Here is a 15,777-nt window from a genome sequence, read left to right on the forward strand (position 1 = left end):
TTTTTGGGGAGGGGGGAAGTGGAATGGAAAGGATTGAATGTAATTTTTATTATTCCAGTTCTCACTTCACAGCTGGTTAGGGCTCTGGGATTTTTAAAAATGGAGGAAACCAACAAATTAAAGCACAAGTGGTAGTGTGATATGTTCAAGAGACCATAAAGTGGTATTGGAAGAGATAGATTTGAGTACGAATGGCATTCACCTAACTTCTATTTGAAATGTACTTCTAGTAACCCATTGATCTATGGTTAAAATACACCCATTAAGCTGTACGGTAACCACTTGTGCAGCATGAAGTATTGCTCTCAACATGCCTTATGCAGTTTTGAGGCAAGTTTAGCAGCTGAAGAGAATGACAATTAGGACTTCCTTTTGTCTGGGAAGAGAGAATAGCAGAAGACTTCATGAATTCAACTGGGTACTTCAACAGACAGGTTAATATTGTTTAGATACTATAGTGATGGATCCCTATGGAAAACTTAAATAGAATTACTGAGCTAGCATCCAAAGAACTGCCTTGAAATAGGAGCCAATCAAATGGGGCATGGTATATATGAAAGTCACCTACCAGTAATTTATTACAGAAAGGTTCATTTCCTTGATGACAGTGCACTTCCTGCTTTCTCAAATACTCCCCTTTCTATTCATTGAACTCTACTGTACTACAAGAGAACAAATCATGTGACCTTACAATGGAACTTTTCCTGCCACTTAAACTATTGCTTGTCTTCATAAAAGGAGAGTTTAGATCATGGTTATTCCTCTTTGCCATCTGAACTAAGTATATAACCATTGAATGCTATGTGTCTTCCCAAATCCTCTTGCTGCAGAACTGTGTGTGTGTTATAAGAAACAAAACAAGTCAGCTGAGTGTGCCTCTGTTTTGCCAATGTGCCAACTGTAATAAATATTTGTTTTGTTCCAAAAACCCTAGAATCAGGAAAATTCTTCGGCAAAGATCTAAGACTCCATATACGTATATAAGTTAGTGGTCAAAATGACTTGCAGTATTGGCACATCTATCTCCCTGCCACTGTGGAACTGTTTCCTATTATACATATTAGTGTCTTGAACTCAGGATATGGGAGGATGCTTCCCAGTAGTGGTAGACAAACATACGTTAGTTCCACTCCAGCTAGCACCCTAATAATTGCAATGTGGCTGTGGTGGCATGGCTGGTGGCTTGGGCTAGCCACTTGAGTACAAACTTTCCCAACTCCCTTTATTTAGATGGCTAGCCCTAGCTGCTGCCCATGTTTCTGCAGCCAGGCTTCTATTTTTAGCATGCATGTCTGTCTACCTGCCCTGAGAAGAGCCCTCTCATCTGCTGTGTAGACATAATCTAAATGTTCAAAGCTCTGAAGGACTTTCACTGTTTCCCTTGGCTGGCTATTACAAAACCTAGTAGACGTATCATAAGTTAACCTGATTATTCAGCCTGAAATTTCCTTTATAATGCACCAGCTGTCAAGTAACTCTCAGCAGTCTCTGCACATGTCCATTTGAGGAACTCTTACTATGGCAACACCATTTTACTGAAGCTATTGTAATGATTCTACTCTGTCTTCATCAGCTGAGAGATTTTCCGTATGAGTACACGGAGTGTCTTTTTTGATTTGCTTAAAGAAATGTTATTCATAAAATAATTGGAGGCTTAAAGGCTTTGTATATTGTGGGATAATTGTATTTTAACTGCTGCCATAACATGTCTATTCTTTAGGACCTTCTTCAAATCCGATCCTATGTGTATGCAGAAGAGCCCAATATTGACATACATAATTTTGTGGGGACCTTCACCAGAGTAAGTCTACTGATATGTTTTAAGCATTGTATATATATGTTTGCTACACAGACCTTTTGAATAGCATTTTGGATCTTGGAAGTGACTTTCAAATTGTTTCAGGAGAAATGCTGAAATGTTGCTCAGCCCTGTACAAATGTACTAAAGTCAAATAGGTTAATAGGGATCCTTCTCTCTTCTAAATAATATGCACCCATGTTTTAAATAAAATCTAATGCTTTATAGTTCATTAAGAGTTTGCCTTAGAAACAAAAGACAACGGCCCACTCAGCATTAAGGGACTTATCCAGATGGAATTAGTTGTGGCCATTTGGGTCTAACATGGTGCTGCAAAATAAGCTCACCTGTTCAGAAGGGAGGCTGGCCCACCCCATAAGCGGTCAAAGACTGAAAAAATCTCTGCCATTCGGAGCTGTCTGGGGACAGAAGACTTTAGGTAAATAAGCCAATGGCCATCAACTCCTATCCTGGATTGGTTGGTTCTCCCCTCTCAGGGACAGACAGTCGGTGGGAGTTAATGTGGCCTAATAGATGTGCACCTCCAATAGTCTGTTCTGGCTCAAGGTCCCTGAGAATGTAACATTTAAAAAAAAAAAAGCTGCCTATTACTGTGGGAGGTGAGGGAAAGGAGAAGAGATGCAATGGGTGTTTGGGCCCAAAGGCTTCTTCCCCTGCTCCCTGGAGAAAGGGGATTGTGATGAATGCATGTTATATATGGGTTCCTTACTTTTAAGACCCTCTTCCCTTCCTGCTCGAAGGAACATGGGCAGCTTGGTACAAGACCTGAGACTTTTTAGGTCATTTTCTGAATTGTTTGCCAACATTTGTTTATTTTAAAGTGAGACTCTGATCTCATCGTCCTATAGCTGCTGAGGAGATCTCTTGATTGGCTGTACAGGAGGTAGTACTTCCATGGAATAGGGAGCAGCCTGGGCAGCTACAGAGCCTGGGAGGTTTGTAGATCCCCTTGGACTATCCAGATAGAGAAGCAATTTTATGTTAGCCCTAAAAGGCCTTAATTCACGCAACACGCAGTCATGCAAAGGTAAAGCATGCGAGAGTTAATATCCTAATCCCTGAAAAAAGGACACTGAATCTAGCATACTGATCACTCTGTGTCATTTACTGGCATGGTTCAGATTATTTATTTAGCTTTCCAGGAATTTCTGAGAGGCTTAAACTGCGGAAGGAGAAACTTCACTGATACCTTGCAATAAAAGACTGAAAAATGTCAGTCATTTGCATGAGTGAGTGGATCGCATTGGTGAAAAACATACCCAGTGTCGTGGTCGTCCCTGAATCTGCCTATCATCATAGTCCAGTTAAAGATTTCAAATCACTTTCAAATAGTCAGAAGAAACAGGCCACCTTCTTCTAACTTGGAGACAGGCTGCCTGTGAAGGAAAAGGCACAATAGTAGGCTTCCCCTGCCCCCACCCTTCCATCCCACTGTGAAATGCCCTGTGTTTCTAGCCCAACCAGGAGGGTCTGATGGCAAGGTTAAGATTTTAGGATTTTCATAAGCTTAGGAAGTTTTCCCTCCTTTGCCTCTCTCTGTGTCATGAACACATCTAGGAAGCTGTTTGAATGCTGTTTGTGTATCCGTTCTAGGAAGACAGCGACCCTCCAGTGAATGAAAGCCTAAGCATAGAAAACACCCTCTGGGCCAGCACAGTGATTGCATCAGGTAAGATAGAAGCACGTGTAATTTTTTGAGGAGTATGTTAGCAATTTTTTAAAAATCCTTTTGTAATTTGGAATAATCATCTCTGTCAGTTGGAGAATTTAGCGGTTGGAATGAAGTTTACCACTTGTCCTAACATCTCAGGGGAGCTGAGCTGACATCTAATTACCTCTTGGACATTTATAGATGAGAAGGAACTGGAATTCCAGGGGCCTTTGGGCGCTTCTTGAGCGTCTGCTACCAGAATAGCACTTAATTGCTACATTGACATTCTAATCTGTAACAGAAATGGTGTCAAATAGTCTAGTAATAGAAGCTAACATAAAAGATCTCCAGGTAAATGCTTCCACTAGGCTGTGGTTCTATAAATAAAAAGCATTCTGTGATAAATTTTGGGTTGTTACATACACACGCTGAAGTTGCAAGGAATGAGAGGAATCAATGTTCTCTTCTAAATGCTTGTCAGGAGAAAAGGCTTGTTCTTTCACTAGCTAAGGTGCCTTTAGATTACAAGAGAGTGTCAGAAGAAGAGTGAAATTCTGCAGTGCAGTTTGAGGATTTTTTTTTTGAGTTTTTAGAGGTTTCACTGTATGGTGTTTAGCCATGTATTGAGACACTTCCCAAAGTGACTAATAGGAAGGAATATGAGCTTCAGAAAGTTCCTCTTTGTAATGGAACAGTGGACCCTCCCAGTTTTTAAAACAGAGAAAGGTAAGTGTGTTTCATTTCTGCAGTGTTTCCATCCAATTCTCCTGCTTCTTCTCTTTAAAATATGCTAAAATATAATAAATGTTGTCCCAGTGATATGTCGAAAGGTAATTAAATATAGCTGTCCAAATGTAGTAGAGTAAATCTTATATATAGTTCAGTAATTGTCAACTGATTGGCAACTAACCTTGAATGCAAACACACAAATACTAGTGCAGGCAGCTTCAAATACCAAATAGGCTGTTCAGAGCATGTTTTCAATTCAGTCCATTTCCTAAACCAAATAAGAAGACAAAGAGGCAGGAAAGTCATTGTTCTAGTAACTCTTGCCTCTTGAGATGTTTTTTCCCTCCAGCTTGCTTATCTTGTGTGCTAGATAATTTAAACTGTAACTCTTAATCAATTCACATAGTCTTCTGAGGTCTTTCCTGAGCTGTTAATATTGGTATGACATGACCAGACTCGGAGTGAAATTATGTCCCCATGGAAATGAATGGCAGAAGTCTTTTTAACTTAAGTGGGGCCAGGATTTCCCCCTCAGTGTGTCTAGAGACTATTATGCTCTTATGCATATGGGCTGTCAGGTTTAGGCACTTGGGAGAAACTGCATGCAGATCTACCTGATAAGCTTATTATTTACAGTAGCTCCAAGAAGCACCTATCAGGATTGAAGCTCCATTGTTCTATCTGCTGTACAAAAAGATACAAAGACAAGAGCCCGATCTGTCACTTATGCCTGTGAGCAAAGTTACTCATGTACATACATGTTTGTGGGATCAGCCCAGAAGTATGGCATTTTAAAATATTGTAATCGCTTTTTAAATGGTTTATACAATGTGGTCTGTTTCAAATATCCATAAAACAATTAGGAGCAAGTACCCAGTGAAAATTGCCCTTCAAACTTTGTTCTGCTCAGAAAAATGAATAGGCCTTTTCCACCCCTAATAGGCTTTCCCCCTATTTTAACTTCTGTGACTCTACAGTGAACAAAGTTTCCCTGTCTCGTTAGTAGAATAAAAAAACACAGCACTGCGTGCAGCACGCACTTCTGAGTTAAAGCAGAGCTTTGCAGCAAATATGAACACACCGTTGAAGTATAAGGGTGCACTGGTGTACAATATACAGTAATCCCCACAATTAGGGGGAGGGATAGCTCAGTGGTTTGAGCATTGGCCTGCTAAACCCAGGGTTGTGAGTTCAATCCTTGAGGGGGCCATTTAGGGATTTGGGGATTGGTCCTGCTTTGAGCAGGGGGTTGGACTAGATGATCTCTTGAGGTCCCTTCCAACCCTAATAATCTATGATTCTATGTCCATCTGCTGCTGCAGTAGGAGTGAGTCTGACTCCACTTGCTGTTGGCTGTCAGATTTGGAGTAGCCTGCCATCTGCTGATCTGAATTAGTGTGCTTGCCACCTTCTGCCATCTGGCTCCAGAGACTTATTTTTAAAGAACGCTTCCAAGGATATTTTTAGTTTGAATTAGTTTTACATCTTAAGTTATTTCAAAATAATATGTTTGCAGCCCTCTGAAACCATGGTTAGTAATGGGCATGGTGGGTGGGGGGTGGTGGTGGAATTAAAGCAAGGTATTAAAACTGCAATGGCTTTAGAGTAACTAGAATAATCTGGTTTCTAAGAGGTAGGGCAAACACTCACTGTTAGCCCTTTTGAAATGGTTCAGTGTATTACTTATTTTAGCATTAAAATATATTTGCCACCTCCTAGCAGCTCCATCTGTTCCTGCATAGTAGGAATTAGTATGAGTCTATCTCTTCCTGGGAATAGGCAGGCATATGTCTGGTTTAACAGTCACGATATAGTTTTAGAGTTATGTAATACGTTTATTTAGTTCATGTGATTATGCCTAGCTCTGACTGGTCCCAATGACTGTAACAACCTTTCTCCCACCCCTTGCCTCTCTGTTAATACTGTAAACTGTTCAGGCCAGTGATTGTTTCTTAACATGTGTCTGCACAGTGCCTAGCACGGTGGGGCCTCTAGAATGCTACCATAATACAGTATTCCTGGAATTTTTCCATTGACTTGAATGGAGCAGGATCAAGTCCTATGTCTAGAAGTGGATTCTCCTGTTTGGATGAAACTTCACTGCTCTGCTTATAGCAACTTCATGCAGTTTTGTTTCTTAGAAATACTGTTCTGAAAAAAGAACTTACAAATGACAGCACTGACTACAAATTTAATTTTCCAAAGGTTTGATAAAACTTGGTTCTTCTGCCTATCCAAATCTAGTAAAGACTTTTCAAATGGGCTGTTTTTTTAAGTCAAACCCAATGAATTCAGTTTATTGAGCTCTTAATTTAAGAAACTTATTAGTCTTCCTGACTCTGCTGCTAGCCTTAATTGTCTTCCAGATGTCAGTTATTTTACGAAGAAGAAAAAAACCCTCTGATTCACACGCATTCTGGATCTGTCTGTGTGCAAATGGAAACCTAATTCTTAAAAGATGAGCTGGGGTAATAGAAAGGAAATGTACCTGGCATCTTTTCCACAGTTGCACAGAAGAAAGATCAAACTGAGCTGTAGCATTAATCAGGAATATTTATCACTGGATGTATACTGATGCATGACCTGGGTAATTCATCCGTGACAGTGTAGGAGGAAGGCCATCTAAAGAATATTGGGCTAACTATTGCAAATCAGCTTAGCCTTCTTTATTATGATGCTCCTGTTATTGAAGTTGCAAAGTTGTGTGTGATGAATTTCTTACTGCATGCCCTATATGGAACATGGTGTTGTGATAATCATTCTGTTATCCTTAGTCAGCCCTTAGCACAGTGGTCCCCAAACTTTTTACCTTTTTACCTTGCACACACCCCCTTAACCTTTCCCCCCTTCCCCCCTCCAGAGCGGGGCCAGAGCTCTGGGAGGGGCGGACACCGACAGAGGTAAGGGGGCCGAGGCTGGAGCTACAGCTGCAGGCGGGGCTAGGGATCGAGGCCAGCAGCCAGAGCCGAGGCCAGGAGCGGAGTTGGGTGATGCTCCCTCCCCGCCACCCCCCGGGGGGCTGGCTCGGGCCCCAGCTGCATCCCCCCCGAATGTTTTTCTGTGCCCCACAGTTTGGAGACCTCTGCCTTAGCACCACAAAGTAAGTCTTGGACAAGCAGCACATTGAGGGAGACAGCCACACTGGAGTCATGGGTTTGCATGAATGTCATCTATGCATCTAACCTGTACAAAATATCTTGAAAAATATAGGCCCTAGCAGCTGTTTATATGCCCTGCACAACTTGTGTGTGCAGGTATGTGAACATGTGAGAAGATTATCAAGGTGAATATATGTCAATAGGTGGATAAACTTATCATTAAATGTTACCTTATTACTTGCCCTGTGAGAGAGGCATAATTCCTCAACCTTTGAGACAGGAAGAGGAAGCCACGAGGGCTCATGGTCATGTGTCAAACACATTGGATTGCGCAGTCCTGTTTCACTGAAATTGCCATCAGGGCTACAGTGACTTCAGACTTGTGAAGTGCACCAGCTAAAGATGCTCGAGTGCTTCCAGGGCCAGAATTAAAACGTAACTGGATGCACTTGATCAACATTTCCCCAAAATTATGGAAATACTAACTGGATGAGAGTCCTTGGGGTGTCTGTCCTTTTAAGTATTCCATCGCCCACAGGAGCTTAGGGTAGGTTTACACTTACCTTCCCGGTCGACGCGGTGAGTTCGACTTCTCGGAGTTCGAACTCCGGAAGCGCTGCGGTCGACTCCGGTACTCCACCACTGCAAACGGCGGTGGCGGAGTTGACGGGGGAGCCGCGGAGTTTGACCCCGCCGCGCCTGGACGGGTGAGTAGGTCGAACTAGGGTACTTCGAATTCAGCTACGCTATTCACATAGCTGAATTTGCGTACCCTAGTTCGACCCCCCTTCTTAGTGTAGACCAGGCCTTAGTGCTGGAGCAGGAATGAGCAATGCTGACATGTTGCAAAATGTACTTGCAACACTGACATCCTACAGCTAGATAACCATGTTGCTGTTTAAATGCTGTATTATATTTGCATTAGCTAGCAGGGATGGCCACTAGAATGAAGCGGCTGTTTTATGCTTTTTGAGGACAACAGTAAGACATAAACAGTTTGTGGCCTCCAGGGCCAGCAACCTAAGCAACACTACAACTATGTGGTGGCAATTGGTGGTGGTGGTGGTGAACTGAAACCCCTGCTTTTCAACTCCTTTGATTGCAACAGGGTGGGAATTCACACCAAGAGTTTAAGGGAGGAAAATGGGGAAGGGGCATCTTATCCTTTTAGGCACTATAGTAGATTAATTTATGTTGCGTTACCTAAAGGTTGATTGCACAGATGATGATAATTAGGAGTGCCATGTCCAGCTTCAAGCACTGGCATTTGTAGGAGGGAGATGGGCTGTTTTTTATATTCAGAATCAGTTTCTCCACCCCTCTGATTCATATCTCATGTCCTTGAATCAGTTGATTTTTTTTTTGATTTTTTTTGTGGGTGCTCTCCATGCTTTCTAAAATTAATCTACTAAAAATGTGCCTGCACATTGAGTCTGTGGATAAAATAAACCTTTTAAGAACAAGCATCATCCCAACCATTTAAAATAAAAAAGCACCATTATTTTAACCTGTTCATCCCAGAATAATATACATCATGTTTTTTATTTCATTTAGGCACTGTTGTGGGAGTTGTTCTTTACACAGGGAGGGAACTGCGCAGTGTCATGAACACTTCAAATCCACGAAGTAAGGTACGGCGTTTCATCATTGGTGTAGAATAGGAGACAATTGGGCCACCATAGTACAATGGATCTCAACCTGTGGGTTGTGAACTCATTCCCTCTCCTGATGTTTGAGTAAGCTGATTTTCTTGGTTCTTAGTAATCAGTCCTCCTCAGACACAAGAAATACCGTAAAATCATTACCCCAGTTCCTGTGGTACCTCCTTTGCAGCACCCATGGACTCCTTATTTCTTCTAAAGCACCATGTGAACCAAGATTATTTATGGGGTGCATCTGACGATAACTAGTTGAGCGAGAGAGTTAGCATATAATCTCAGCATTAAAGAGATTGAAAATCTCTGATCTAGCCCAGTATTCTATCTCTTGCAGATACATACACCCATGGGTGTAGTTTGTGAGGGGGCAGGGGCAGAGGGGTCATTGCTCCCCCTCAAACTGCAAGCCTTGGGCAGGCGGGCAATTGCCCCTCCCCGCCATGCTCAGCCCCGTTGGCCTGACTGGAGCTGCCCCTGCAAACGACACCTATGCGTACACCTGCTGTTTCAGAGAAAAATGAATCATCAGTGTGGGCAACCATGTAAAGGTTCATCATGGATCTAACCACAGTGTAAACTGGGCAGCATCAGCTGAATTGTGATTGACTTCCAGTGTGCAGTTTAGGATACTCCTCACAGGTGGTCTCTTCCTGCCTTACTTTCTCAGCCTGGTCTACGAGTGTTTTTTGTACCAGAATAGCGATGTATGTTAGGGGAATGACTCTTTATTTGTTTATCAGTAATTATATTGGTACAACTCCTAGTATTCACTCAGTTGTAGTGACTTGGCTTCTTGTGCAGCCTTAAGCTCTGCTGGTATAAATACATTTATACCAGTGTGACTGCATCCATGCTAGCTTTAACTATAAAGATACAATTGACATTGTCCACACATAATGTTGTATCGTGTCCCTTAGCTAAGTTTAGTTCTGTGAATGTTAGTGACCAGTTGCTGATGATATGAGGCCTCTCAGATCTCTTCACCCAAGTGCTAACAGAGTTGATCACTTCTAAATACCCTTTTTTGAAAAGGCAGTTTACATTTGAACAGGGGTCGGCAACCTTTCAGAAGTGGTGTGCTGAGTCTTCGTTTATTCACTCTAATTTAAGGTTTCGCGTGCCAGTAATACATTTTAACGTTTTTAGAAGGTCTCTTTCTATAAGTCTACAATATATAACTAAACTATTGTTGTATGTAAAATAAATAAGGTTTTTAAAATGTTTAAGATGTTTCATTTAAAATTAAATTAAAATGCAGAGCTCCCCGGACTGGTGGCCAGGACCCGGGCAGTGTGAGTGCCACTGAAAATCAACTTGCGTGCCGCCTTTGGCACGCATGCCATAGGTTGCCTACCCCTGCATTAGAAAGTAGCAGCAGCAGGTGTGTAGCACTCCAGTGCTTGTGATATTGTACCTCCAAAGGCTTGGAAGCATGAAGGTTGAGTTGGGGAAAGTGTTGCTTTGAAATACCAAACAATACAGAGGTTTAAATGAAGAGATGAAAATGTGTCTGGTGATGAACAACATCTTGGAACCGTCAGTTGATTTGAAACTAATGCTTAATCTTGCTGTTGCTGTTTTTAGTTTTGTGTGGGTCTCCACCCCAATAATCTCTAGAGCTCTGTTTCACTTACTGCATTCATTTCTGCACTGGAAATGTATGCATGACTCCCATTAGCTCTTTGGGTGCATGCACACTTCAAGGCATGATGGCAGCTCATGCCAAATAGGAGAACACTACATGGATTAATCTCTCCATTTACACTGTAGAAAATATTTTATTTTATTTGCTTAGATTGGCCTATTTGACTTGGAAGTGAACTGCCTCACCAAAATCTTGTTCGGAGCCCTTGTGGTGGTCTCGCTTGTCATGGTGGCCCTCCAGCATTTCGCAGGCCGCTGGTATCTTCAGATCATACGATTCCTCCTCCTGTTTTCAAACATCATTCCTATTAGGTAAGCCAATCAATTAGCACTTCCCAGCAAAATGTATAGCCCTCTACTCTGCCACACTTTAACATACACATCTAGAATTTTACAATATTGGGCTTTCTTGTGAGTTCTCCAGAAATGAGGGATTAGAAATGCCTATTGCAGGGACAGCCTCTCTTGCTCTACAGGCTTCCTTGTTTCCCTGAAGAGAGGTGAGCAAAAATGAAGGGAGTGAGAGGAAGAAAGCAAACCACCGCCATCTTTTTTTTAACCTCTGGTTTTTTGGTGGTGGTTCATTTTATCCCTACTTATATGGTGTGTCCATCTTCCATTCACGGTATATCTTCTTTGCTTAGCAACTTTGAACTTCTCATTGCTGTCACAGGAGCTAACACGTGGTTCTCCCTCAACACCTTCTTGTGCTGCTCTATTCTAATATGGAAGTAACACCCTTTTATTACAGCACTTTCCTGTGGTAGCTCATGATGTTGTCCAAAAGTTTTACAGCAAATTTATTATCCTGTTTATTTGGGGATATTCTCAGATTTTTATTTTTTTTTAGCCCTTTTGTTCTTTTTTCCCCAACATAGCTTACGTGTGAACCTGGATATGGGGAAAATAGTCTACAGCTGGATGATCCGTAGGGATTCCAAAATTCCTGGCACAGTGGTTCGATCCAGCACTATTCCAGAGCAGCTCGGAAGGGTATCCTATTTACTTACAGACAAAACAGGTATGCAGGTAAATGAGTTATCAGGCATTTTGGTATAGGCAAAAGCGTGAAGAAAGTTTTTGGGTAACATTTTCTTTGCATAGTCAAATAAGTTAATATACATTCTCCTTTGATGGGGTAAGAAAATATAAGGCGGTGGTCTCCAACCTTTTTACGGACAAGGTCACTTTTTGAATGTAAGTGCAACCCAGGATCTACCCCGCCCCTTCTGCAAAGCCCTACCCACTCCATCCCTGCCTCTCTCCGTCGCTCGCTCTCCCACACTTTCTCTCACTTTCACTGGGCTGGGGCAGAGGGGTTGGGGTTCGGGAGGGGGTGTGGGCTCTGGGAGGGAGTTTGGGTGCAGGAGGGGGCCCCGGGCTGGGGCAGGGGGTTGGGGTGCAGGAGGGGGTATGGCGTGCTGACTCCGGGAGGGGGCAGGGGTTTAGGATGCAGGAGGGGGCTCAGGGTTGGGGGTTGGGGTGCAGGCTCCCGCCGGGGGGGCACTTACCTCGGGCAGCTCCCGGTCGGCGGTGCAGCAGGGCTAAGGCCCACACTGTTCCCGGAAGGGGCCAACGCGCCCCTGAAGCCCCTGGGCGGGGGGATGTGGCACCACAGGCACCGCTCCCACAGCTCCCATTGACCACAGCTCCCCGTTCCTGGCCAATGGGAGCTGCGGGAGGGGCATCGCGTGGAGACCCCTGCCCCAGGCCACAGGGGCATGCTGGCCACTTCCAGGAGCAGCGTGGGGCTGGGGCAGGCAGGGATCCTGCCTTAGCGGCTGTGCAGCCAGAGATCGCAATCGACTGGGAGAGTCTCCAGGATCGATCAGCTGATCGCGATCGACCAATTGGTGACCACTGATATAATGTATCTTCTTTTCTAACAGGGATTTCCTTTTAGAAAATGCGGTTTAGTACCTTGATTATAAACAATGTTTGGAATCTCCATATTGATCTTTCATATAATAGAGCCCTTCCTTAACGAGGGGGAATGCACATAAGTGGGCAAGAGACAGGGATGATTTTTCACCCCTTATGGTTTATTGTGTGTGTTCCTCACCATCACTCACTTCTGTCAGTCTTTAGCCCCTGTTCTGTGAGCGAGAGGGAATGGAATAACTTGCTACTTTTTTCTTTTTTTTTTAAATATGCTTGTTTTCAGTTCGGAGGTTGGACAGAAATATACAAAATAAAATTCTGTTAGTTTTCTTTTTCCAGTTTTTCTCCCCAGAATGAAAAAACTAAAACCTTTTTTTGGCTTGAAACACAATGTTTTGGTTGTGAAATCAAATTGACCGTTTCAAGATGAAACTTTAAATCAACATTTCCAGTTTTTGTGGCTTGTATTTATTTATTTGTTTTGGTGCTTGGAAAATGCATTGTGTGGCGAGCAATAAATTTGCCAAATACATTTTACCCAGCTCCACAGACAACCCTTCTTTAGGAACAGAAACCAGTCACCTGCCATCATTCCAGCTTTTATTGTCACAGAACCTTCACCACTCTGGTCTAGGACAACAAAAGAACTAAGTTAATAGTCAAGGGCCAGATTCTGGGATGTCATCCCAGACCCATTTAAGTCAATGGGTAACCTGAAATTGACTTCAGTGGGGTCAGGATTTCACACCAATACCCTTATCTCATTAAGCAGTAAGTTACTTGGTGAGTAGTCTCATTTTAATGGAGCTCCTAGCCAAGTACTCTACTACTCCCTGCAAGAATCTACCCACAAGTTACTAAAATTGTTTTTCACTCGCTTGAAGCTGCACTAGTAGCTTATTATAGTAACTAGGTAAACATCTGCGCTCCCATCTCATCCTTTCTCTCTTTGTTGGGCAGAGCAGGGAATAGAGCTTGAATGGTATATAAGTGTCTGCAAGGGCTTGCACGTGGCCTATAATGCTGCTTCTGTTACAGGAACTCTCACACAGAATGAGATGGTTTTTAAACGGCTTCACCTTGGGACAGTAGCTTATGGACTGGACTCCATGGATGAAGTGCAGAGCCATATATTTAGTATATATACGCAGGTAAAGTAGAGTCTGATTAACTTAACTCTTTGTTCTCAAAGCAGTGAACAGTTTGACAGGTCATTGGACTGTTCATAAAGGGATTCTGACTACATAGCTCAAATTTTCAGTAAAACATATAGTCGCTGCATGATTAATATGTATATATGTATAATTACCATACATACCAGCCCATGGCTGGAAAAAAATAATCCTGACATTTCCGAATTCTATCCAGAGATCACAAGTGAGGCTTAATTTTACTTAGAAATTGCTGTCAGCCCTTGGTGGCCAGGGCTCCCCGCTGTCAGCGCAGCAGCCAGGGTTCCCCTGCCAACCTGGGAAGTGGGAGAGGGGACCCCTCTGCAGCTCCCGCCTGCTCCCCAATGAAGCCTGGTGAAGGGGAAGAACCTTAAGAGGAGCATAGGTGAGGCTGGAAGGGCTGAACTATGGTCTGGGGCCTGCAGTGGGGCTGAAGTGAGGAGGGAGGGGGCTGGTGGGATGGGAGGGCTGTATTGATGGTGGGTTCTGAGCAGATGGAGTGAGTGCTGGGAGGTGAACTGAGGACAGTGGGGGTTGATGGGGGCTATGGGACTGAACTGAGGGGGAGTTTAATTGAGGGGGTTGGGTTGGGACAGGACTGATGAGGGACTGGAGGACAGGATTAATTGCTGAGCAGGAGAGGGGCAGATATGAGGGTGAGAGCTCCTCCAGCAGGGGCCAAAATCACCTTATCCAGTACATGTGGGAGTGGGCAACACTAATTGTCACGTACACACCCTGGGGATGGGCAGGGCGAGTTCAAAAATCAAGAGAATGACCTACAAAGCACAATACGATCTCTTTAAAAGAGCTCATGAATTTTGGGCCAAGCTCATGATTTTGGGGGGCCTGACTCATCATTTTTGATCTCTTGACGTTGATAATACTGCATACAGTACAGTATCAGACGTTTCCTGGGAATGTTTATGGTCCAAACCAAATATCCACTTTTCAAAACTGGCTACAACTTGGAAAGTTCTTCCACGGCATTCTGTATCTTTTCAAAATTGTGTAAAATTATTGTTCAGGCTGATGTAACATTAATTTGTACTTTTGAAACTTGGCCAGTTTGTCTCAACTTTAAATACCAAAAATCTCCATGTAAATCACATGAGTAAGTAAAGTATTTAACTTATGAAGCAAGGTCATTCTACATAAACACCTGTTGAGGATGGTCTACATAATACTTTGTCCTGCCATGAGTGCAAGGGACTGGACTATATGACCTCTCAAGGTCCCTTCAGTCCTATGATTCTATGATAATGGGAGATTTTCCCTTAGCATTCCTTTTCTATGGTAGCGAACAATCTGGATCTTCTTTGTTTATATGCTTGCACTCTTTTGGTTCAATTTTGTATAACAAATAGACATCTTACGAACTGTAAGAGTGAGAAAACTACATTTCCTGACTCGTGCTATGGCTTGTAATTTCCTTTGTCATTCTCATAAATTGGGTAAACCTATCAAAGAACCCTAGCAGTCACTCCTGCAACTTCCTGTGAAGTAAAAGTAATGACCACAGCTGTGCCTACATATATCATGAAGGGCACATCCAAAAATATCAGCACCAATCCATGAAGTATGAACACATAGCCTGTTGTCCTAGATTTGGGATTCATAATTCATTACAGTCCTTTACAAATAAAAACAAATCCTCTTTGCAATAGAATGCTTTCAACCTTCAATTATTATTTGAAATTTATTTGCATTTTAGTATTTTTTTTTGTCTCCTTTAAAGGGAAATGGTCCAGTAAAAATCAGACATAAAAAGAGCTTCCTTACCTAAGACGAGTGAAAGAACTTTTTTTTAATTAACAATTTTTTTTTAAAATCCAAACTTAATGAAATGCAGAAGGTCGGTCGCTTTAACTTTTTGGTGCATGTAATAGTGTTATGCTCCTGTGACTGCATTGGAAATATTGCGGTAGAGTGTTTAAATTCAATGAAAACACTGTTAATTAAGAATTAAAATAACTAACAGGTTTCAAAGTGGTAGCCATGTTAGTTTGTATCCGGAAAAACAACGAGGAGTCCCCGTGGCACCTTAGAGACTAACAAATTTATTTGGGCATAAGCTTTCGTGGGCTAAAACCCATCCGATGAAATGGGTTTTAGCCCACGAAAG

General features: G+C 42.6%; 1 protein-coding gene across 3 annotated transcripts in view; it reads left to right on the forward strand.

Annotated features, from left to right (window-relative positions):
- Positions 1-15,777, forward strand: part of ATP9A (ATPase phospholipid transporting 9A (putative)) — a 121,223-nt gene that overhangs the window by 55,903 nt on the left and 49,543 nt on the right. For all 3 annotated transcript variants that reach the window (XM_044985598.1, XM_044985595.1, XM_044985597.1), the window contains exons 8-13: positions 1,721-1,801; positions 3,413-3,488; positions 8,852-8,928; positions 10,751-10,911; positions 11,478-11,620; positions 13,519-13,631. In XM_044985598.1, coding sequence (XP_044841533.1) covers positions 1,721-1,801; positions 3,413-3,488; positions 8,852-8,928; positions 10,751-10,911; positions 11,478-11,620; positions 13,519-13,631 — 651 coding nt within the window. The remainder of the gene's footprint in view (positions 1-1,720; positions 1,802-3,412; positions 3,489-8,851; positions 8,929-10,750; positions 10,912-11,477; positions 11,621-13,518; positions 13,632-15,777) is intronic.

Source organism: Mauremys mutica, chromosome 13, assembly GCF_020497125.1.
Source record: "Mauremys mutica isolate MM-2020 ecotype Southern chromosome 13, ASM2049712v1, whole genome shotgun sequence".
Classification (NCBI taxonomy): Eukaryota; Metazoa; Chordata; order Testudines; family Geoemydidae; genus Mauremys; species Mauremys mutica.